At 36.9% G+C, this 22,909-nt stretch overlaps 2 protein-coding genes across 5 annotated transcripts in view; both read left to right on the top strand.

The window, feature by feature from the left end:
• prex1 (phosphatidylinositol-3,4,5-trisphosphate-dependent Rac exchange factor 1) overlaps nt 1-12,751 on the top strand; it is a 92,944-nt gene extending 80,193 nt beyond the window's left edge. The window contains exons 33-40 of the mRNA XM_048209920.1: nt 462-564; nt 4,654-4,797; nt 5,771-5,885; nt 6,069-6,129; nt 6,761-6,936; nt 7,206-7,308; nt 9,740-9,807; nt 9,935-12,751. Of these exons, the coding sequence (XP_048065877.1) occupies nt 462-564; nt 4,654-4,797; nt 5,771-5,885; nt 6,069-6,129; nt 6,761-6,936; nt 7,206-7,308; nt 9,740-9,807; nt 9,935-9,977 (813 nt within the window). The 3' untranslated portion in view covers nt 9,978-12,751. The remainder of the gene's footprint in view (nt 1-461; nt 565-4,653; nt 4,798-5,770; nt 5,886-6,068; nt 6,130-6,760; nt 6,937-7,205; nt 7,309-9,739; nt 9,808-9,934) is intronic.
• A 123-nt stretch (nt 12,752-12,874) lies between these two features.
• The window catches only part of kcnq2a (potassium voltage-gated channel, KQT-like subfamily, member 2a), a 39,883-nt gene continuing 29,848 nt past the window's right edge, over nt 12,875-22,909 (top strand). For all 4 annotated transcript variants that reach the window (XM_048209924.1, XM_048209922.1, XM_048209923.1 and 1 more), the window contains exon 1: nt 12,875-13,485. In XM_048209924.1, the coding sequence (XP_048065881.1) occupies nt 13,190-13,485 (296 nt within the window). In that variant the 5' untranslated portion in view covers nt 12,875-13,189. The remainder of the gene's footprint in view (nt 13,486-22,909) is intronic.

The raw sequence follows: 22,909 nt of genomic DNA, 5'->3' as shown, positions 1-22,909 counted from the left end.
TTTTAGAATCACCCTTTCCTTGAAATTGAATGTTGGGAATAAATAAGGACTAAATACAGAACCAAGGTCATCATATCCTGAGTCTCACTGATTTCTAGAGCAAAAAAGGATTTCTCTGCAACAGGAAACTGTTCTAGTTACATCACAAGTTTCTTCTCTATATATGCTGCATGATGTACTGAGGACAACTCATCTCAAACGCATTAAACAACACACACATCTGACAGTAGGGCAAGCCATGTAGGTTTATGTTTTAGTTTGTGCTTAATATAAAGCATGTCTCATGTTTAAGACAACTTGGATTGTGCGCTTATCAAAGATATTATCCCATCTTGAGGAGAAACTCTTATCAAAAACTACCATTAAACCCCTAGTATGCAGTATTGTTTTAGTCATGTACTCTTCTGCTTCACCATGAAGAACTTGATTATTCGGGGCTCACAAACTGTTTCCTTTAACAGAGAGAAGAGCGAATCATGCTGGAAGATACAAAAGCAGCACTGCAGGATCTGGAGAAAGTCACGGTGCTGTTTCGCCCACTGGAGAACGAGTACCTCGTCCCAAGTATGACACCACACCACATATATTAACACATGGAGTAATAGCTTCTCATTCACAGTCCCAACAGAAAAATACATTACTTTTAAATTATGTATTATATTCTTTCATTTGGAGCTATATTTTCGCTAAGCTTATGGCAGACAAACAGAGTGTTTGCTGCCAAACTTCCCCTTTAAATAATTTTAATTAACATTAATAATTTATTATTTTAATATGTTTCAAATAGATTTATTAATTATATATTTACTTTTATATTTAATGTAATATTGATATGAATAAATATTTAATTTAAAATATATTTAAAATATTTTATTTTAGTATTATGTACTTTTGTACTTTTTAATAATTTTTTGACTTAGCTTTTATTTTTTATTTTCAGTTTTCATTTTAGTTTAATTTTTAGTCATTTTTTTTATTAGTTTTTGTTTTTTAATAAATATTTAGGTTTAAATTTATTTGTATTTTTTCCTTAGTAATTTTAGTGCTTCAAATTAAATGTATGTTTGTTAGTTGCCAAGGAAACATTTCTAACTTTTATTTCAGTTGAAGTTTTTCATCTAATATTCATGTTTTATTAAGCAAATTTTTTAATAGTTTTAGTTTTAGTTAAAGTCCCCTGTAGTCAATAATTGTATCCCTTAAAACTCATCTTTGATCACCAAAATTACATATTTAAAGTTTTTTCCTGTGAAAAAAATCTTAATGTCTTAAAATAGCTTGAATGTAACTCTACACCCTTGCCTCATTTAATATATACGGATCTATGAATATGATAATTAGCCCCGCCTCCACTCACTCGCATGAGCTCAGACGAAATCCACTCGGTCAACTTACTGAGGAAAACGCTGCACAATGGTATCGCTTTTTACAACATCGGACACATAACGATAAATAATATAAACAACGTTATCAAACAGCTAATGCTAAAGCCCACTGGCACATTGACGTGATTGGTTACAAGGTAGTTTGTGACATCAGAAACACCAGTAATTTCAAACCATGGGTTTGAGACTGTCTTTGGTTTACTGCAGTTTTAAAGAGAAAATATTCAGCAATGGTGTTGACTTTGAATTTGCACATGGTTTGTCTTAAAGCATATTAAAAACACCACATAGATATATAAACAACATTAAAAACTTGATTTTCACAACAGTGTGACTTTAACAATAATAACCCTGGTACCAACATGTTACTGATTACTGAAACTACAGTTAAAAGTATAAGCCAGCCATGTTATTTAGCATTCTGGATTATTAAAGGGGGGGTGGGGGGTGGTATCACACACAGTTTCTGCCAATCTCATGTTAATCTTGAGTACATATAGAGTAACAATGCATCCTTCATATCTCCGAAAAGTCTTTAGATTTGTCATATTTATAAAAGATAGATACGGTAAACAGAGTCTTTCTGAAAAAAGCCAAGATCCTTGAGGCGTGTCTGCCGTCATGCTGTGGGCGGAGCTAAAGAGTCACATGAGCGCGCAGCTTCTGCGTACATCATTATAAATAAAAAGGGAACAAAAACGTTTGTGTTGTTTACATTATACGCACTTGCACGCCGATTGCCGACAAAACACAGACATCTGATGCAGTTTACTCACCACACGCGATCTGCAAATCCAACGCCGAACTGGGACTCGTTTACAAAGTATTCATCACCGAATTCCCGGGAGCAAACAAACATACAGTACAGTCCAAAAGTTTGGAACCACTAAGATTTTTAATGTTTTTAAAAGAAGTTTCGTCTGCTCACCAAGGCTACATTTATTTAATTAAAAATACAGTAAAAAACAGTAATATTGTGAAATATTATTACAGTTTAAAATAACTGTTTTCTATTTGAATATATTTCACAAAGTAATTTATTCCTGTGATGCAAAGCTGAATTTTCAGCATCATTACTCCAGTCTTCAGTGTCACATGATCCTTCAGAAATCATTCTAATATGCTGATCTGCTGCTCAAGAAACATTTAATGTGTACAATTGTACAAAATATTTGTGTACAATATTTTTTTTCAGGATTATTTGATGAATAGAAAGTTCAAAAGAACAATGTTTATCTGAAATCTAATCTTTTGTAACATTATAAATGTCTTTACTGCCACTTTTGATTGATTTAATGCATCCTTGCTGAATAAAAGTATTCATTTCTTTAATTTCTTTTCAAAAAAATAAAAATAAAAATTCTTACTGAACCCAAACTTTTGAACGGTAGTGTATAATGCTACAGAAGCTTTGTATTTCAGATAAATGCTGTTCTTTTGAACTTTCTATTCATCAAGGAATCCTGAAAAAAAAAGTACACAACTGTTTTCAACATTGAAAATAATCATAAATGTTTCTTGAGCAGCAAATCAGCATATTAGAATGATTTCTGAAGGATCACGTGACACTGAAGACTGGAGTAACGATGTTGAAAATTCAGCTTTGCATCACAGGAATAAATAACTTTGTCAAATATATTTAAATAGTACACAGTTATTTTAAATTGTAATAATATTTCACAATATTACTGTTTTTACTGTATTTTTAATTAAATAAATGTAGCCTTGGTGAGCAGACAAAACTTCTTTTAAAAACATTAAAAATCTTAGTGGTTCCAAACTTTTGGACTGTACTGTACATGCACAACTCCGTTGCTGCCCCGGAAAAACAAACTTCATCCACTGTTCCCTTAATGCTGGGTTCTGTGGGAAGCTGAAAAAGGTCATCTTTCCCTCACAACCAAAAACACTCCTTTGGTGTGACAGGAGCTGCGTCTCATTTTGGAGGTCGCATTTGAAGGCTGCATACGTCATCAAGGATGTCATATTTAAATAAAGTAACCGTAATAAAATTGACTGATCTTCATTCTCAATATCGCGCTCATTATCGAAGGCGATTCATCTGCGATATGAACGCGATATTGCGTGGCTTGTCAGTGAACTACGGCTCTGTCTATTAAATGCCGCTCCATTTGAAAGCAGATGTCGGCGATTTAGCGGTAATCAGGGAACCGGCTTTACTGACGAAATGCGCGTGACAATCTCATGCGATATATTGTGCAGCCCTATGTAAAATACTGTAATTTCTTTCTTACGTTGCAATCTAATGGATATTTTTCTTAAATGAGACTGCCTCGATGATGTGTGCAGCCTTCAAAGGGTGCAGCTCCTGAATTGGGACACAGCTGTTGTTGAAAATCTCTTGGCTTCCGTATCCCGAACGAAGCGTGTTGATGGCCGTGCTCTTGTTCTTGTTCTGGGTGATGTGTATGTGCACGCTTATCAGGGAGAAGTGCCTATACAAGGAATTCTGCTCTCTTTTGACGTCATACAGGCCATACTCGAAAAAACTCTCCGAAACCGGAAGTAGTGGATTTGGCACAGAAATACTCCGTCATTCGTCCAACTCGTGTTTTGAAACTTTGGCCATGTTTAGCATGAGAATGCAACTCTTTAACAGTGTAAATAAGTCAGAATGCATGAAATAGCATTACCCCCCCACACCCATCCACCCCCTTTAAACAGTTAAAAATAGCTGAAATATTTGTTTTACACATGTATGCTATGTGAAGTAATAGTTTAAAATGCATTTTCTAAAGCAAACAAAAACACCAACAATGACCACAGATTCTTTTCTTTTATAAATAGTTATATCCCCTGTCCCTCCCATTTACTGATAAAGCTTTGTGATTCCAATAAAAAATGGAAGCCAAAACTTTCATCCTTTATATAGCAGCACCCCCTCCCCCTCCACACAAACTTACACACACCCTCCAGATGTCCTCTTCAGGAATGTCAGCACAGTTAGCCATGATAGCAGAGCAGCTTTATCTGCCGTCTTCTGTTTTGGTTTGAGTGAATCCGAGGGAGGATGTTCTGCTCAGTGGTTTGTTTCTGCCGCAAAGGTGTTTTATCTGTGTTGTACAAATGTGAACAGCTTGGCTTTTGTTTCACACATCTGTGAGGTTTTAACAACCTAATTAACAACCTGTAGTTTCCCATTGTGACCCCAAACAAGTGTGAAGGAAAAAGGGTTGAAATTGCTTAGAATTTTAAATACTATCTCATTGTGAATCATGCATCCTTTCGCTCACTTTTTTCCCCACAGACACATCTGTGCATTACCAGGTGGAAGGCAGTCGGCAGGCCATCAGGGTGACAATGTTCCTGGACAACTGTCATTTCAGTGAGCTGCCAACAAGACTGCAAAACGGAGGCTCTTTGAAGCTTCAATCAGTCCTCTTCACTAGAGGTGGGAGCAGACAAAAGGATAAAAGACTGTTTCCATTCTAAATGCGTTTCATTTGTAATTTACAGTTCCAAAACCTAGTGAGCTGCCTACAGAGGCTGTATTTTAAGGCGCCATCTTGGCAAAGGTTGGCATTGTAATTATGCTGCCTCTTAAGATTCTAGGCATCATTGCATGTTTCTTTTGAGGAAACGCCTATCCCATAATTCATAGTGATGAGAATAAATCAAGTTTTAGTATCATTGATAAAGTATCATAGTTTTTATTAATAGTTTGATTTTGGGTAAAAAAAAAAAAAAAAGTAATTTTGTTGTTTTTGTCTTTTTTTTTTCAAATAAATGTCTATATAGTTTTTACAAATTTAGTTTTAGTTCAAATTATTTATTGCTTCATGTTAAACTAAAAGAAAATGAATTATATGATGCCTTAACTAGTTGAAATAAAATCTATTTTATTTTAAACAACAAAAAATGTTTGTAGTGGTTATAAGTTTTTAGTTTTAGTTCATCATAATAACTCTAGTAATGACAATAAGTTTGTGTGCGCTCTATATTTTTCTTTAATACTCATGGAAAACTCTATTTAAAGCAGTTGAGTTTCATGTGAAGCAATTGAGTTCTATTTATGTGACTTACAAATGAGTGATGTTCCAAACTGAGGTTCGGATGCTGCTTTAAAAGGTTAAATGCATTATAAGAAATCATACATTTATATCTCAAATCTGAATATAGCCCTGACTTGAAACTTTAAGGTCAATCTTTACTCAGATGTCCATATCACAGCTGTTAATGTTACAGAGAGCGTGTTGGATATGTATCAGCCCAGAATCAGTCATGCTCATAATGTGCTCATTTAGAGCTAATTAAAGTCACTCTATTTCCTTGATGAGTCTTGGTCTCCATCTAGAGGTACTTTGAGAGCATTACAGCACTGGGGAAAGCATGAAGTTCATCTGCATTTTCTTACCCTTTATCAGGGCTGGAGAAGCCAGAGGGTGTGGTGTCTCAGGATTTTGTTGCCATGGAAGAGTTTCAGCAGCGCACAAATGCTCTGTCACTGGAGAAGGTCAAAAGTTATTACCGCAAACTCAGGTACAAACCCCTTTTGGTGGCATTTGGGCATCATACTAAGTGACTGACCTTACATATCTTAAAGTGTTAAACATCTTATTACTTAAGTTAATAAATGTTAAGCAAATAAATGCTTGACTGGCAAAAAAGTGCTTTAAAGGTTATTATATGTGCTTATTTTTTTGTTTTTTGTTTTTTCTTCAGGGCTTTTTATCTGGAGAAATCAAATTCAGACTCAAATTCCACAGCCATGAAAATAGACCAGGTTGGTTGAGAGATAATATACTTGTGCACTACCTTTCAACAGTTTGGTCAATAAGATTTATATTTTTTTAGCAGCAAGGATGCATTAAACTGATCAAAAGTGACAGTAAAGGCATTTACATTGTTACAAAAGATTTCTGATTCAAATAAATGCTGTTCTTTTGAACTTTCTGTTCATTAAAGAATCCTGACAACTGCTGTATCATGGTTTACACAAAAATATTAAGCAACACAACTGTTTTCAACATTGATAATAATAAGAAATGTTTCTTGAACATCAAATCAGCATATTAGAATGATCTCTAAAGGATCACGTGACAATAAAGACTGAAAATTCAGCTTTGCCATCACAATAAATTACATTTTAAAATTTGTTAAAATAGAAAAGTTTTTTTTTTATATAAAAAAAATCATAGTATTTCACAGTATTCCTGCTTTTACTGTATTTTAGGTCAAATAAATGCAGCCTTGGTGAGAAGAGACTTTTTAAAGAAAAAAAAAAAATCATCAGGAATTCCTGTACAGACCAACAAGAAAAGAATTAAAATGCAGAAAGCAATGCATATAAATGTTTTGATTAAAGCTGTTTAAAATAAGAACTTTTAAATCGGTTTCATGTAATCTTTCTCCAGCTCCTCCGGCCACTCAACACCTTGGACGACCTCTGTCGGCTCATGCAGTCATATATGAATGTAAAACCGGGCTCTGCGGGTCAGCCCTCTGGTGTCAGTGTTCTGCTGGTGTCCTCCGAGCTCTGCAACCGGCTGGGGGCCTGTCAAATCACCATGTGTGCCACTGGGATGCAGAGGTATCTGCAGTAAAATGTTCATGTTGCTCCAGATAGTCAGTCGTAAATCCACAGGTCAAATTGAGTGAGCTCATCTTTAAGCCTCTTACTACTGAAGTGGAGTCACAGTCAAATTTCTGCTGTAAACTGTATTTTATTTTGACTTTCTATTTTTTCGCTCATATGTGCATCTAATCCATGTAATTTGTATCCTAGGTTACCGCTACAGTAAGATAAATCTATAACAGATTGTCTAAACCACCTCTGACTAAGGTTTCTGTCTTGTGTAGGTGTACTCTTACTGTGTCATTGGAGCAGGCCATTACTCTAGCCAGAAACCACGGCCTCATGCCCCGCTGCCTAATGCAGACCATGGACATCATGCGTAAACAGGTACAGTTTATGACACATAATTCAAACTGTTCACCTAATGTCATTAAAACATATAAAACTTTGTAAAATCAATCCTGTGGTTGGTAGAAAATGTTGTCTATTTAGAAAATTACTGGGACCCTATAATGCACACCAGCTGCCGAAGACTAACTTACAACATGTTTTTGATCCTCTTCTATGTCCCTTAATGAGTTTACTAACTCTGAAGCATATTATATTGGACAGTGATGGTTTTAGCGAGCTCTAGAAGACATGTCGTTAGTTCCTGATATGTCCTCTACTTCTTTAGAATAATTTGTGGACTAAATGTGCACAGAGAGCGCCCTCCGACTGCAAGTATGAATTGAAAACACCATTCCTGAAATGTCCTCTTCTTCTTTAGAATAATTTGTGGACTAAAGGTGTACAGAGCGCCCTCCGGCTGCAAGTATGAATTGAAAACACCAGCGCTCATAGTGATGACAATGAATATAGAATAAATATAACTAATCTGTATAGAAAATTGACATAAACATATGAGAATCCATCAATATTTCTCCAAATGTGCATGCTTTTAAACTAAAAACCTATATTCAGACTTCTTGCATCACAGAAATACATTATATTTTAAAGAATATAATACAATACCATTATTTTAAATTGAGCTGAGACATGATTACAGAGGTTTTTTTTACAGCCTACCTGACTGAAAGGCCTTATTAATATGCAGCACCATTAGAGGTTCTTTATGCGATTCTTTTGTCTTCTCAGGTGTAAATGACCCATTATTCATGATGATTCACGCCTCCACGCATACTGTGTTTCTTGACAAAAAGTGTCTTACAAAAACTAAATCAATATATTGTTTTATATGAACAAGTAGGTATTATAATTTTTACATAATTTTGAAGCAAAAACTCTAGCCTACAACCTCCAATACCCAAAAGTCTTGTAAACACAGATTTAATATATAGTTTTGGCCTTATTTCAGTGACTTAATTTTTTTGTTTTTTCAATAACCACGCATAAACGTTATTCCTTCAAAAACACAAACATGTGCATACATGTTCCTCACATATTATGGTAGCCTAGTTTGTGCTGAATACAGTGTAATGACACCTTTGTCATTAATATGTTTATGAACAACTGAAAAAAGCACAAATGTCAGGGCATGTCAAAACTTCTCCAGGCCCCAAATCAGCCTCAGACTCCAGAGGGTTAAATTGACAAAGTTCTTTCCCTCTAGTTAGGAAATTGAAACATGAATCACTGAACTACACATGATCCAAAGATTTCTAGGAAACGATTCAAACATTATTGATCATTTATATGAAAGTTTCATATGTTTTGAGAGAATAACTCCAAAACTGGCACTGACATATGGGCTGTTCTGTTGGCTGCCTTAGACTAGCATTATTTGAGAATTAAAATAATAAGAAAAACCATAGCAGATACAATACATGCCTACACACCTTCAGTGCTTGACCTCTGACTAACATATCAATAAATATATGTAGGCAAGTAGTCTAAAGGTTAAACAAGGTTTATAATGGGACATTTGTGCAACAAAAAACACAAATAGAGGGTATGCATTGACGTCACTTTCCCGCCGGACGCGCTCCCTAAGCTGGACTGAGTAGCAAAAGAGCTGCTGTGTGACTGGATTTAATAGTGTAAACTGCGAAAACGAGTAAAAAAAACAATTACACTAAAGGTTGGGTTCGATATTGTTCCTTACAACTTCACAAAGAAACCTAATCCATGGATATTGACATGCAGCCAGGAATCGTCTTTCCTGACATTTAGATGTGTCTGATTTCAACAACGCAGAAATACATAAAGCAAATCTGCCTGTGAACACTTTATATAAATACAGTATAGGTAGGTCTAAATATGAGTGATCACTTATATCAACGTTATATATATCGTCATATCGTCCAGCCCTAAAACTTTTGTTTATTTAAAAACACCCAATTATGCAGAATATAAGATGGTAAATATTTAATTGATAAGTTATGAATATAATATATAATAATACAATATATAGAGAATGATTTTACCCCAAAATCCAACATTTTGACACAAAATGATAACTGCAAATCCACTTTTCGCCAATTGTTTCTGTGATTTGCAGCGATCAATTTGCTTCTTTTTTCTGTAGCTTTCGGCAGTCTGTAAAATTATACCTCAGATTTCTTGGCAAATCTATTTGTACAGTCAATCGCAAAGCTCTTTCCTGTTTTGGATGCGTTTTGTGTTTTTCACAGCATTCACGCTGAAAAACCAATGCTGCCACTCTTTTTGCCACTCAGTGGGCGTAACCGCAGTCAAAGCGGCCGGCGGTGGCTTCACGTGCATACCCTCTATACACACTAAGAAACAGTTCAGTGTGTTTGGGAATATGAAGCCTTCAGCTATTCTGACAGAAAATATTAATTCTCTTTATTCACAGGGTACCAGAGTGGAGATTTCTGCCAAAAATCTCAGAGTAATGGACCAGATGCCACCTTTTGCTCCCAGGTATTGCCGACTTTTGCTATTTAAAGACCTCACTGACATTAAAAATTAAAAATTATTATTCCTGCTTTGACTTTGGAGTTGAATGAAACTTCTACAGTAACTAAACCCGTTTTAATCCTCATCACAGGCTCTTCAGGTTGTGTTTACCCCCCTCTGATGGAGATCTTTGAATGAAGTGATGTCCGTCTCTCAGGCCTTCTAGATTCTGGGAGATATCAAGACTGGCTTATTATTTTGAGACTATGCCTCAGCACATCTCAACTCCCGCCCCAGCCTCATCCAGAGAGGTCCGGCTAAGGTCAACACGATGAGGAATGAAAAGAGTCCGGCCGCCTTTATTGCCTGCTCTGGCAGCTGAGAAAATCGCTAATGCTAACGATGCTAATCTTAGTGTCTGCCCACATTGCGACATTGTTTGGTCTCCTAATGGATCAGGACTGGCATGTGAATGGCTAAATCTAGGCTGTATTATCTCTTCCTTTGCCGTTGACTGCAATCTTGTGTCAGAAAAGTAGGGTGGTTTGGTCTGGATGGCGACGTTAAGTTCAGATATGTGGTGATTATGTGCAATTACTGTAGCTTAGCATGAGTGTGTCTGCTGTGTCATGAAAGGTGGTGCCCTCAGAGAGTTATTGCTTTTCTCCCACTTGTATCAGGTATTAAGAAAGTACTGAAATCATTCCAGCCTACATGGACCAGTTTCAAAATCTTAATTCTTATCCGTTGTCGTGTTTAATTGTGTTTTATTCTGTTTAACAGCACAGTTTTATTGTGAACTTCTATCAACAACGCATTTAAAGGATAACAGGGAAACAGACAGAGGCTGTCAGCTTCTCAAACAGTACAGAAACATAGACCTGCATACAAAATACAAGATTTCACTGTAATCAGAATGTTGATATATGTTGACTGAAACAACTTATTGATCAACTTACAAAAATTTACAATAATGTCTGCTCGTCCCTGGTGTATAGCACTTTGAATCAATGCCGTGTTACAGTGCGTGACTGTTCTGGGGAGCTGCTTTATGCGGCTGTTTGGAAAAGCACAATAAAAAAAAGCTTGTGTTCTTCAGTGTTTGTTAAACGTAATGTACATTGTAAAAGAAACGCAAAGGGATCATTTGAAGAATGAATAGATATAGTAGAATTTTATTGAAGTTTTGTATTTAGGTAAATATATATGTATCAGAGGGATAAGCATATGCTCTTTGGGAACAGCAGTGCTATAATTTAAAGAGTATTAATAATGTTAAAACAAATATAATATTGTACATCTTTCATTTTGTATACTTAATGTATATTTGGATAGGAAACTTTCTTGTGCTTTTACACAATGCATTCAGTATTTAAATTTCTAACTGCGGCTGTGTGGTCAGTAACCGAGTAGGCCTGGATTAGTTTAGTTAGTTAAGCTAGTATACGGGGCTTTTGTCATTTTGTTTTTTGTTGTTACGTTCAGTAATCCTGACAGTTGACATTATTTGCTCAAATTTGACAATTTTAGAGAAAGAAGCAAAGATTTGAGTAAATATTGTCACTTTAGTGACAATAATGCAACAAAGCATAATGTAATAATCTTATTCAGGTGTTCATCATCTTGTTTTTATTGTAGCTCAGAACACGTCAGTGTCTGCTACATGCATGGAAGTTAGAGTTTTACGTGTATTGATGATAAAATATTTTAGAAATAATACTTGAATTTATGCTAATAAATTTTTTTTTTTTCATACAGTATATATCCAAATTGAAGGCTAGTGCTGGTAAAATGCACATGTATTATTAATTGGATTTTAACATTTTATTTGGTCCTCAAAGCAAACTGGAAACAAGTGTTTTTAATCCACAGAATCTGTGCAGTTTGTTTATTGTATGTTTTGATGGTCCTCATTGTTGCTTGTTTCTATGCTTTATAATGTCCACATGAATCTTATCATTTCTGTATGATAAACCTAAATCTAGTAAAACCCAAAGACGTAGCATTAGCATTAGCATGTTCCTATCACTGTATATTAAAATCTCAGGTTTCTGCACCATCTTGGTCCATTATTGTGCGATTAGCTTCCCATTTCAAAAGTTGTCATGACTGTACAATTTAACATCACTAATGAATCAGCCGAAACATAGTATGCACGCATTGAATTTTTTTTTTCTTCTTAAACTATTGTCCTGTTTTCAGTACTATTTTATGTTTATATCGCCAATTTTTAACTTCTTGCCTCAAATTCAAGTGTACTTTTAGCTCAAAGAGCGGAAAATATTCAATGGTGCTCGCAAATCAAGCCTTTCTTTTGGGGGCCTTAGTTTGTTAGCCTTTACCTCCTTTTTTTTTTTTTTTTTTTTGATTTCAAAATCATTTTCTTAATCTTCCAGATTCTGATTGTTCCTAATAATAAGAGCAGTTTAATCAAAACCTCACTGGTGGAGTGAAGGAGTAGATCTAATCTGCATCTGCAAGTATTTAACTTATAGTTTATATTAATGTTTGACTGTGAAGTCTCTCTGTGTCTTTCATGCTGTCCTGAACTGTGCATTATGGATCTTACATTTTTCCCTACTGGTAATGTAAGCATATATCCAGGTGTTTTTAACTCGACGTTGAATTAAAAGCATTGTATAAAGTTCTCCTTTCCTATAGGTAATGTAATAATATGTCTTATATATTTCGATCCTCCATGAGTAGAATTGAGATAAAACCGAGGACCTGTGGTAAATAAATCCAGGGGCCCCATATAGCCTCAGAATTGTCTAGTCTCGGATGTAAATTGTCTTGTACCCCAAAGCTCAATGTGTTTCCCTCTTTTGACATGATTTCATAGCACCCTTCAGTCTGACTGGAGTAAACAATTAGTTCTCTTAATGAAGCTCTGTTAGGTTTGTCTTTATGCTGTATTTAATGCATTGCTAATATCAAACAAAATAAAAGAGTATCTGTTTATAAATTACCTCTGACCTGTCATTGAGAGATTATTTTGTTTTATAATGCTTTATAGGTTTGCTTCAGGTAAACGTCCCCTTTTACTGGCAACAACAACCTGGAATAAGCTTCTTGTCTCCATTCTGCTGTTTGGAGGGGCGTTAAGGATTTAGCAGTGCAAAGTTCTCTTTCCTTTCTTGAATGATTTAGCTAGCTTTCTAATTATTTAGTACTTGAAACAATTTGTCACATCAGCCCCTTCATCCAAAACCTGACTGCTGAAACATTAAAGAGGCTCGTGTAAGAGCCGGAAGACGTAAAGATAAAGGACTACCCATTGCAGTTTCGCCTTAGCGTTTCAATTGGCTTTTAGTACGAGACCACCGCACTACAGAACACACCCCGGTTCGGCAATGTCTGCCCACGACTACTTTACACACTCGTTTGGATCTGTCAAACTGTAAGGATGGTGAAAAAAACCGCCAACGGCGAAGTTTATCACCCTTCGTCAGGGGAGAAGAAACTGAAAGTCGGCTTTGTGGGACTGGACCCCGGGGCTGCGGAGACGAGCCGAGACGGGGCACTTCTCATCGCCGGTTCCGATAGCACAAAACGGGGCAGCATCCTGTGCAGACCGAGGTCCAGCATCTCCAGGGGGAGCAAAGCTCACAAAAGAAACGCGCGTTATCGCAGACTGCAAAATTTCCTTTACAATGCACTGGAAAGACCCCGCGGCTGGGCGTTCATTTACCACGCTTATGTGTGAGTATGTGATTCGTGTTACTGCGCGGCGTGGGAATCACCCACCTTACCGACAGAGATGCTGCTGTGCTGCACCGCCCAGAATGCTGAAAGTTTGAGATATTGTCGGCCTGCCTGCAGCTTTTGTCGCAGAGCGTCAGTGCGAAAATATGTAAAAGTTTGTCTGTATAGTTATGTCAAAGATTCATTCAGAATCAGACCGCCAAATGAGCTTTTCACAGCTGTGCATATTTCATAACCTGGGACGTTGGAAAGTGTTCAGAGTATTAATGATGCATAGCCTACTGTAGACTCGAAGCAGTGCACCCACAGTATCATCAGGCAGCGGTTTCAGCACCGGTCAGCTCCTGTACCGCGTCAGCGCGCTCGTGTTTGCTCCACACAACACCGGCAACAATTTTGAAATGCATGCCAGGGGGAAAACAGTGCCAGTGGAGCAAACGGGGGCGTCGCTGGGGTGTAGGAACGATCTGGAAACTGAAAGTGAGGGGACACATTTTAAACATTATCGGTCTAGCTTATGAATATTGATGAGGTGATGTAACTTTCGCGAAAATGATTGGCTGAAATTCACCAAGAGCAGGTAGACGCGTTCTTGCGTTCAAAAGTGGTTAATCAACTGAATAGAGGGGAATAATGTTCTATCGAGACATTCTTTAAAAGTTTAAGTAGGACTACTTTTACATTGCCTTGCGTCTTAAACTTGGCGGTCATGGCGCTAGACCATGAAAAATACACACGTCAACTCAAAAGACAGTCTGTATCGAATTAACAGACGCAAAACTAGTGTTTTTGACGACGAGAAACGTTTTTTTTTTTTTGTCAGCTGTTTACATTAAAATCAGCGCTTGGGTCAGATGTGTATAATGAATCGGCCAGCAAGTCGGTCTGAATCCTGAAGCCTTTCAGGACATCGATAACAAAAACAGAGCTGGATGAAGTGGAAATTTACCTAAATTACGTTAATTGAAACGCATGCCGAAAACTACTGTATGAAGAAATCTGTAATCACGCTTGCGTGGACTACAACCACAGGTACAGTACATTTAGTTTACATTTCCAACCAAATGAGGATCAAAACAATACACAAAGTACCAAGTAACTGACATTACTACTATTGTTGTTGTACATATGTAGCGTATACTGTAAATACTATGTACTTGAATGTAGTAGGGTAGATGTAGTTAATGTGTACAGTACATAAATTACTGTTTACTAAGAAAATATGGCAGGCCTAACGTGAAATGCTAGAAATGCTCTAACAACAAGGTGCTGTAGAAACACTACTCAAGTAGCCTACTTCTGTTAGTAGACTAAATTGGAACCAGAATCAAATAAGAGCCTTCTGGATAAACTGAATTTCCCCCATTGATTGTTTTCAATCTTTGAATCCTGCTGGATATTGTATATTATTAATGAGTAAGTCGCATTACCACCTCTGGTGTGCATTATTTTCTAAGAATTCAACGGCCCATCGTCAATTGTTCAGCTTATACTACGGTTACCTACCTACTTACGCCTCTAGACACTGTTCAGATGTTGTATTTCAAGACATTTGTCAGAAATTACACACACACTCTTGTGTGTGTGTAATTTCTTACGCATCTCACCCCAAGCCTCCTTTGCTAATTCCAAAACGTCATTTACGGACTAGTAACGGAGGCTTGAGCCTCGATAGCAGACTAAAGGCAGGAGCACACCATGCTGACGGTCGGCCGACTAAGTTTTCTCAGTGTGTTCCGCACCGTCGGCTTAAAGGTGCAATATGTAATAATTTTGCAGTAAAATATCCAAAAACCACTAGGCCAGTGTTAGCTACTTAAGTACTTACAATATCCAGGGATGCAAACACACCAGGGGTGAAAAAGGTGAGAAAGATGTGAGATATCCCGAACCCCGCCCGCCAAAAAAACAAACAAACAAAAAAAACTATAGCCTATTTATATTCTAGCTACATTTAATATTCATATTGATTTATGATTACAGATTACATAAACTTCGCCAGCATATTGAGTGAACATAATTTGTGAAACAATCTGCCAAATTGCCTAGCGTATTGATTTGACATCGTTACCCTCCACAGTTGGCTTTTACCTGCATTTTACAGGTCTTCATTTCAAACCCTGTCATTATGAAATTGCACAGAACATCTTGTGTGTGTAAAAGCAAACTCTTTCATTATGTTATGACAATATAGTATAGTAGAGTTCAACTAAAGTTGTATTCGTTGGCAAAATGGTAATTTTATTAGCGTTATACAAATTGTATTTGTCAAGTAGCTAACATAGCATAATCAGATGCAGTTTTATTTTTAGTAACAGTAATACAGCATTTTCTCTATCATACAATGCATTTTAAAATTAATTGCATGCCATTTATCAACACATCCTATATTTAATATGATATTCTAAAATTGATCTAGCTTACTGCAGCGTGTCTCAAACAAGTGTCTCACAGCAGCCACCGAGCAAAACGCACAGAGTAACGTTATAAAATCATTTAACACACTCAAATGTATCTAATATGATAAACAGAGCTGCGTTACCTCATACTCATGACCGGAAAAGCGGAAGCAGTGCCGGCAACTGTGGCATAATAAAAGTTCCGCTGCTTGTGATGCGTGTGTTGCGCATTCGCTCCAGCGGCCTCGTTCAGCTCCCACAACACTCTGTCCTGCTCTGCTTCATACTACAGTAACGTTAATAATCGCATCCATGAACATGATTTCTTCCCGAGTCCTACCCCTATTCTTTGCACCGTACGTTGAGCTGGAGACCACATGTCCCAAGATTCTGCGCTCAAATGTGGCGTCATCAAGCTACGCCTTTGTTTTGAATAGGCCTCTAGCGACCTCTACCGGACAGAATTCTTACATACTGCACCTTTAAGTTGGTCCTTTTCAGCTTTTTTTGGGCTGATTCGACATGCGGCATCAGACAATTGACAATCGGTGTTGGAGGTCGTTGGGCCATCTGATCATTCTGATTGGTTCTGATTGTTCAGCTACTGCCACCTGCTGGTACAGAAAGGCATTTAATCTTACGCAGGCGCAGAACGGACGTTCTACTTGGCCGTTGGCTGTCGAGGGTCGGTTTGGTGTGTCAGGGCAACTTTGGACCCAGACGCTGCCAACGTGAGCCAACCCCACAGTCTGCTTTCGTTGCCACTAGTTCGTTGGCGTCGGCTAGGTGTGTTCCTGCCTTAATACAGTTGATACAGTTATTAACGCAGTTGAGAGAGAGACAGAGAATAAGCATATGTGAATTTTAGCCTACCTGAGTCTGTGCGTCTCTCATGGCAGCAGTGTCTCAATAGCAAAGTTTATCTACCTCAAGAACCGCACAGTTATTACTTTTGCTGGTGAGAAATGTCATGTAGCTTTTAAGTTGCCGAACTATTTAACTGATTAATTCGTCAGAAAGTGCGAGTGAGTGTCCGTACTTTACAGTACTGACGTGTGTACGTTTGATTTCAAGAGAGAGAGCAGGAGGGAGTATGCGCTTTCAGGACACAATAAAATGCATTTTGTGGCAAAAACCATGACAATAATTTGTCGTTTTCATCTTATTATTTACTATATTTATTTGCTTGGTCGGTGTCATTGTGGGTTTTGTTTCTTTTGTGGTTGTAGGCTGTAAGGACATACTGAAATAACTGAAATCGTTTGGTGAAGTGATGTGAAACTGCAATGCGGTCAAAACCTGCTAGAACTACTTTAGCCGTGCATTTCCCTGAAAATAACTGCACACCTTAGAACACTGAACCGCAGAACCATACGTCATGAGAGTCTGCGGCGCCAGACCGACAGTCTGAGGGCGGAAGTGGGCAGAGCAAATGTATCTTCGTAGGCATTGCTCCATTTGGAGCGTTTTAAAGTTTAAAATCATGTTAATGTCAAATATTTTATTAAAACGATCTAACTGAAGTGATAGATATGTACACACACAAATATGGAGGATGAGAAATGACTTAAGTATAAATTTTTTAATAAATACGTAGAATTAAATGAATAAATGTTAAATAAATGAATGAATGAATAAATAAATGCCATTAGTGTTATACTACATTTTTTCTACATTTATTTAAGTATTTCTACATTTATTTATTTCTACATTTATTTCTGTATTTCTGTGTACGTATGTTAATAAGTTAGGTGGACCTAACCTCTCTCAATGCAGGATTGATTAAACAGGATCGTTATTGTTACTGCTGTACTACTGTGGATACTAGTTCTGTTAAATATGGCGGGTTTTTAAATATCATTACTAATGATTTGCGTTTAATAGCAAATGATATAGATCATGCACCAAGCGACTACCTTTTGTTTCGTTTGGAATGTGCATTCGATGATTTAGTTCAGCTCAGTGCTGATATGGATGTAGACAAACATGGGACGTCCACCATACCGTTTACCGTTGCCTCCATAATCAAAACGTACAGCTGACAGAATGTTATAAATGACCTTATCCAATGCTGTGCCATCCTTTTACGAATTGTTCTCTCGCACACTTCAAATATATTAGCTATATCTCCAGCGGTGTGTCCCAAAAGGAGGTGTGCCTCGATTACATGCAAAGGTAAAAGGTAGGGTGGACGTCCTAAGTTTGTCTCCATTTCGGAGCGCATGTGAAGCTGGCCTGCTGCGTCTTGATGAACCATTTTTCCATAGTACAAAATACACATTACACAGTTGTACACTAGATTACATGAATTTAGCAAATTCAGATCCATTAAACCCAAAAACAAAACACAAAAGTTATTTAATTTTAATAAAATGTACTTTTCCCCCTAAGTAGCAAAAGCATCATATACTAGCTGTGCTTTGCTCTAAAAAATTACAAAATCAAATCAAAGAGAGTAAATTGAACAATCTGTGAACAAATCGAACAAAATTGATCTGTGGCTCCTTCATGAGAGAAGGGTACAAACAAATTGGATGAAATGTTGGAAGTGTATTTAACAATACTTTGTGTTGTTGTCAGGATGTAGCATAGCATGTATAACAAAGTTTTGACATTCTGTTTTTCTCATGTTTATATATTGGAGGTATAAATCATATCCTGTCACTAATAAAATTAATTAATCGTGTTCAGTTTAAATTTTTTTAAAAAGGCAAGCAATTCAATTTTCACACTGCACTTAACCCAGGGTTATCGTCGTTCTAAACACCACTTTTAACCGTGGATAAAGTAACACTTGTATATTAACATGCTTTTGACAGTCACAGAAATACTGTGCTTTGTATATAAATACAAAATTCAGCATTGGAAAGAAAAAACAACAAATGCTGACAGAAAATGCAACAATTGCAGTTTAGAAAATACAGTTTAATTCTTTTATAGTCTGAAAAGTCCATTCAGGATAAACTTGATAGTGACGTTGACTATATGTAATATGAGGATGTGCAATGCCTGAGCATTTATGTGAACATATCGTGTGCTTTGTTTGTCCAATCAGTGATACTGACACTGCAAATACGCTAATAAGGACGTTAACCCAGGGTTTAGTAATGTACAGTGTGAAACACTGCGTATGAATACTCAGGATTAATTGTTAACCCCAGGTAAATGATGATCAGTGTGAAACGTGAATCAAGATAACCCAGGATTCTGTTTACCTGGGGTTAACAATCACCCAATATTTCAAGTGTGAAAAGCCCTCATGTTTGTTTTCATTCTAATAAAAAGAAAGATTCATACATTTTTAAAAACGTTTAACTTTCCCTTCTTATTCTTACCATTAACTTAATCTTAACATTAACATGAAGACCCCACAGTCAACAGAGCCGGCCAACTGTTGTGGATGGAACATTCTGAAACAACAGAATACAAAAAGTTATTCCTGAAAAGATTTGACAGATATAACAACACACCATCTGTATAAGTAGCTTATGTCTTTATAAAAGCCTTATAAAACTAACCTTGTTTTTGATCTGCTTCCATTGTCCTGGGGTGATTCTGCTTGTCAATGTACTGCATTGCAAAATCAAACAGAAAAACTTGAATGTATAACCATAAAAATTGCATGAGATGAGTTTCGTTGTTCTAAAGTCAAAATTACCATTTACTGCATTGCAAAAGCAAAATTTTAAAGGTGCCCTAGATTATGTTTTTAAAAGATGTAATATAAGTCTAAGGTGTCCCCTGAATGTGTCTGTGAAGTTTCAGCTCAAAATACCCCATAGGTTTTTTTAATTAATTTTTTTAACTGCCTATTTTGGGGCATCATTATAAACGTGCCGATTTTATGCTGCGGCCCCTTTAAATCCCGTGCTCTCTGCCCACAGAGCTCGCGCTTGCCTTAAACAGTGCCTTAAAGTTTACACAGCTAATATAACCCTCAAAATGGATCTTTACAAAGTGTTCGTCATGCATGCGGCATGCATGCGTCGGATATTGTTTACTTCTGATTTTGAATGAGTTTGATAGTGCTCCGTGGCTAACGGGTAATGCTACACTGTTGGAGAGATTTATAAAGAATGAAGTTGTGTTTATGAATTATACAGACTGCAAGTGTTTAAAAATGAAAATAGCGACGGCTCTTGTCTCCGTGAATACAGTAATAACCGATGCTAACTTTAACCACATTTAACAGTACATTAGCAACATGCTAATGAAACATTTAGAAAGACAGTTTACAAATATCACTAAAAATATCATGTTATCATGGATCATGTCAGTTGTTATTGCTCCATCTGCCATTTTTCGCTATTGTTCTTGCTTGCTTACCTAGTCTGATGATTCAGCTGTGCACATCCAGACGTTAATACTGGCTGCCCTTGTCTAATGCCTTTTATAATGTTGGAAACGTGGGCTGGCATATGCAAATATTGGGGGCGTACATATTAATGATCCCGACTGTTACGTAACAGTCGGTGTTATGTTGAGATTCGCCTGTTCTTCGGAGATCTTTTAAACAAATGAGATTTATATAAGGAGGAAACAATGGAGTTTGAGACTCACTGTATGTCATTTCCATGTACTGAACTGAAGGGCTGTGACGGTAGGCATGACAACCGCATGAAGTTGTCACCACGGTCGTGGAGTGTTTTTTACGATCCTGTCCATCAAAATGACGGCGAAACGCAAGTCTAACACAAAATATATATATATAAACCCCGCCCCCCTTGGCACCCCACCACCGCAACACCGGCGGTTGTTGGTGATTTACCACCGCGGTAGTAAAAATTTGCCACCGTCACAGCCCTAGTGTGCATTCAATTTGACACAGCCCTAGTGTGCATTCAACTTATGCCGTCTGGTCGGTTTAAAAACACTGGGCAGTGGAAATTGTTGAAGCATGTTTTGCATTGCTGTAAATGAATTAAAGCCTCTCCGAATCCTAATATGCCTCTAAAAATCCACATAAACATTGGTCAGTATTGTAAAATATCAAAAGTTTTAAAGAGTTTTCAAATTCCTTTTTGATGTTATTAGTAATCATAATAGTCCTAATGGTAACTGTTTGTTGCAAAGACCTTGTGTTTATTTTGTGTAATGTTGGAATTTACTAGGAGATACCATTAACATTGTATACGACTGATTAAGTATGACAGTCCAATAGGAATCCTTACAAATCCCTGCTAAAGAGATAAAGAGATGTGATTGATCCATACAATCTCAAGGCAAGGTGTAGCATCACTTCTTATCTAGCCTTTTAGAAACACATGGAGCTTCCAGAGTTCCATTACCTGAAATGTCTTTGAGATCCATTTATCTCTTATGAAGCCTATAAACCAATCTGTCATAATGCAGCATCATAACAACAGAGATGCTGGAGCATGAGCTGAGTGGCTGTAATGTCTTTGTCTGCTCTACTGGTCATGCAACCCTCATAGAAGACTCCCAATTCAGCCTGAGACATGAATGTGGAAGTTCTGAAGATACATTATTTATACAGTCACCACCCTTATTTGACTCTGTCTAGTGCACACACACACACACACACACACACACACACACACACACACACACACACACACACACACACACACACACACACACACACACACACACACACGTACTTAGTGGAGTGCTGTGTGCTGACTTTGGCTTCTTATTCTAAGTGTTTTTTTCTCTCTCTCTTTCACAAGCATTAAATGCAGAGATAGCACTTTGCATGCTGTACAGACTCAGCTAAGCCTTTATTTCTCAGGCTTAAGGAAAAGGGTCCAAGGAGATACTGGTGTGAATGCTGGTGTGTTTGATATGCAAGTCAGAGTATTTGTTACAATAAGTATTAAATACTTATTGTATATGCAACGTCATTTTGCTCATGATAGCAAAGTCCCTTTAAGACAAGTCATTTCACTCGGCGGCCATCTTTGAAACGCCTCTCGGGCATCCTGGGCATCATGCAGCTCCTATCTCTTTGAATGGGGAAACATCAGATTCTCCAAAACTGTTCGTCAACCTTATGATTAAAATTCATATTTGAAATCACCAATGAAATCTAACAACAACCGACTCATAAATATAGTTTCTAAACGCTCGAGTCATGACAAAAAACCTGTATTTTTTTCAGGCTGGATCAAGCTAATGCGCATGCGCAGACCTAAATGCGCGTCTCTTTGGGGGCGCGCGTCTGACTGTTTCTATAGAAACCGGTGATTCTAATGGCCGCTGAAGTGACGCGATGACTTTACCAGTCGGCGATTGGCTTTTAGAAGGCGGGACTTATTCCGCCATATTGCACGTTACACTTTCTCCCATTCAAAAGAGTGACACGTCTTGTGTTATTCTATAGTCTTTGATGATAGTCAGTTAAGAGGTTAAGAATAAAATATTCTAATATATTCTAATATATAATAAACTTTATACTGTACAAACGTTTGGAGTTAGAAAAAATCTTTTAATAGTTTTTACTGTATTTTTGGTCAAATAAATGCAGTCTTGGTGAGCATCGAATAAATCGCAGTAAGCTTTGTGATTTGTTACTTTTGATATGAAACAAAGTCTCAGCTTCAAAATTCTGTCATTTTTATTATGAAATTCAAACAATAAATACAGTTTTGGCACTTTTTAACGTAGTGTGACTGTCAGTCGATGCAAAAATTAACTACTCACATTTTTTCTGTAATTAATTGAAATTATAAACATTGGAGTTTTTAATATTTTTATATTGTAATCATTTCACAATTACTCTCCAAATGAATGTAGAAACAACTTAAAGACAGTATATTTTGTTGACAGGCCCGAATGCAATGATTGGACGAACATTTTTTTGGTCCTGAGACTTCCACAGAAGATATATGTATGTGTTTTAATATTTAGACCGCTTCTATTATTGATTGCTATGTGAAGAGAGTTTCAACCAGTATAACAAAAAGTGTTTATAAAACAAATTGCCTACCCTACCTTTAAATTGATTACTAGATTACCTTATTTGCTGCTGACTCAAACCATGTGTCCTTGCTGTCTCTCTG

The sequence above is a fragment of the Megalobrama amblycephala genome, linkage group LG12, assembly GCF_018812025.1.
Source record: "Megalobrama amblycephala isolate DHTTF-2021 linkage group LG12, ASM1881202v1, whole genome shotgun sequence".
NCBI lineage: Eukaryota > Metazoa > Chordata > Actinopteri > Cypriniformes > Xenocyprididae > Megalobrama > Megalobrama amblycephala.
This window is presented reverse-complemented; position numbering and strand designations above follow the sequence as displayed.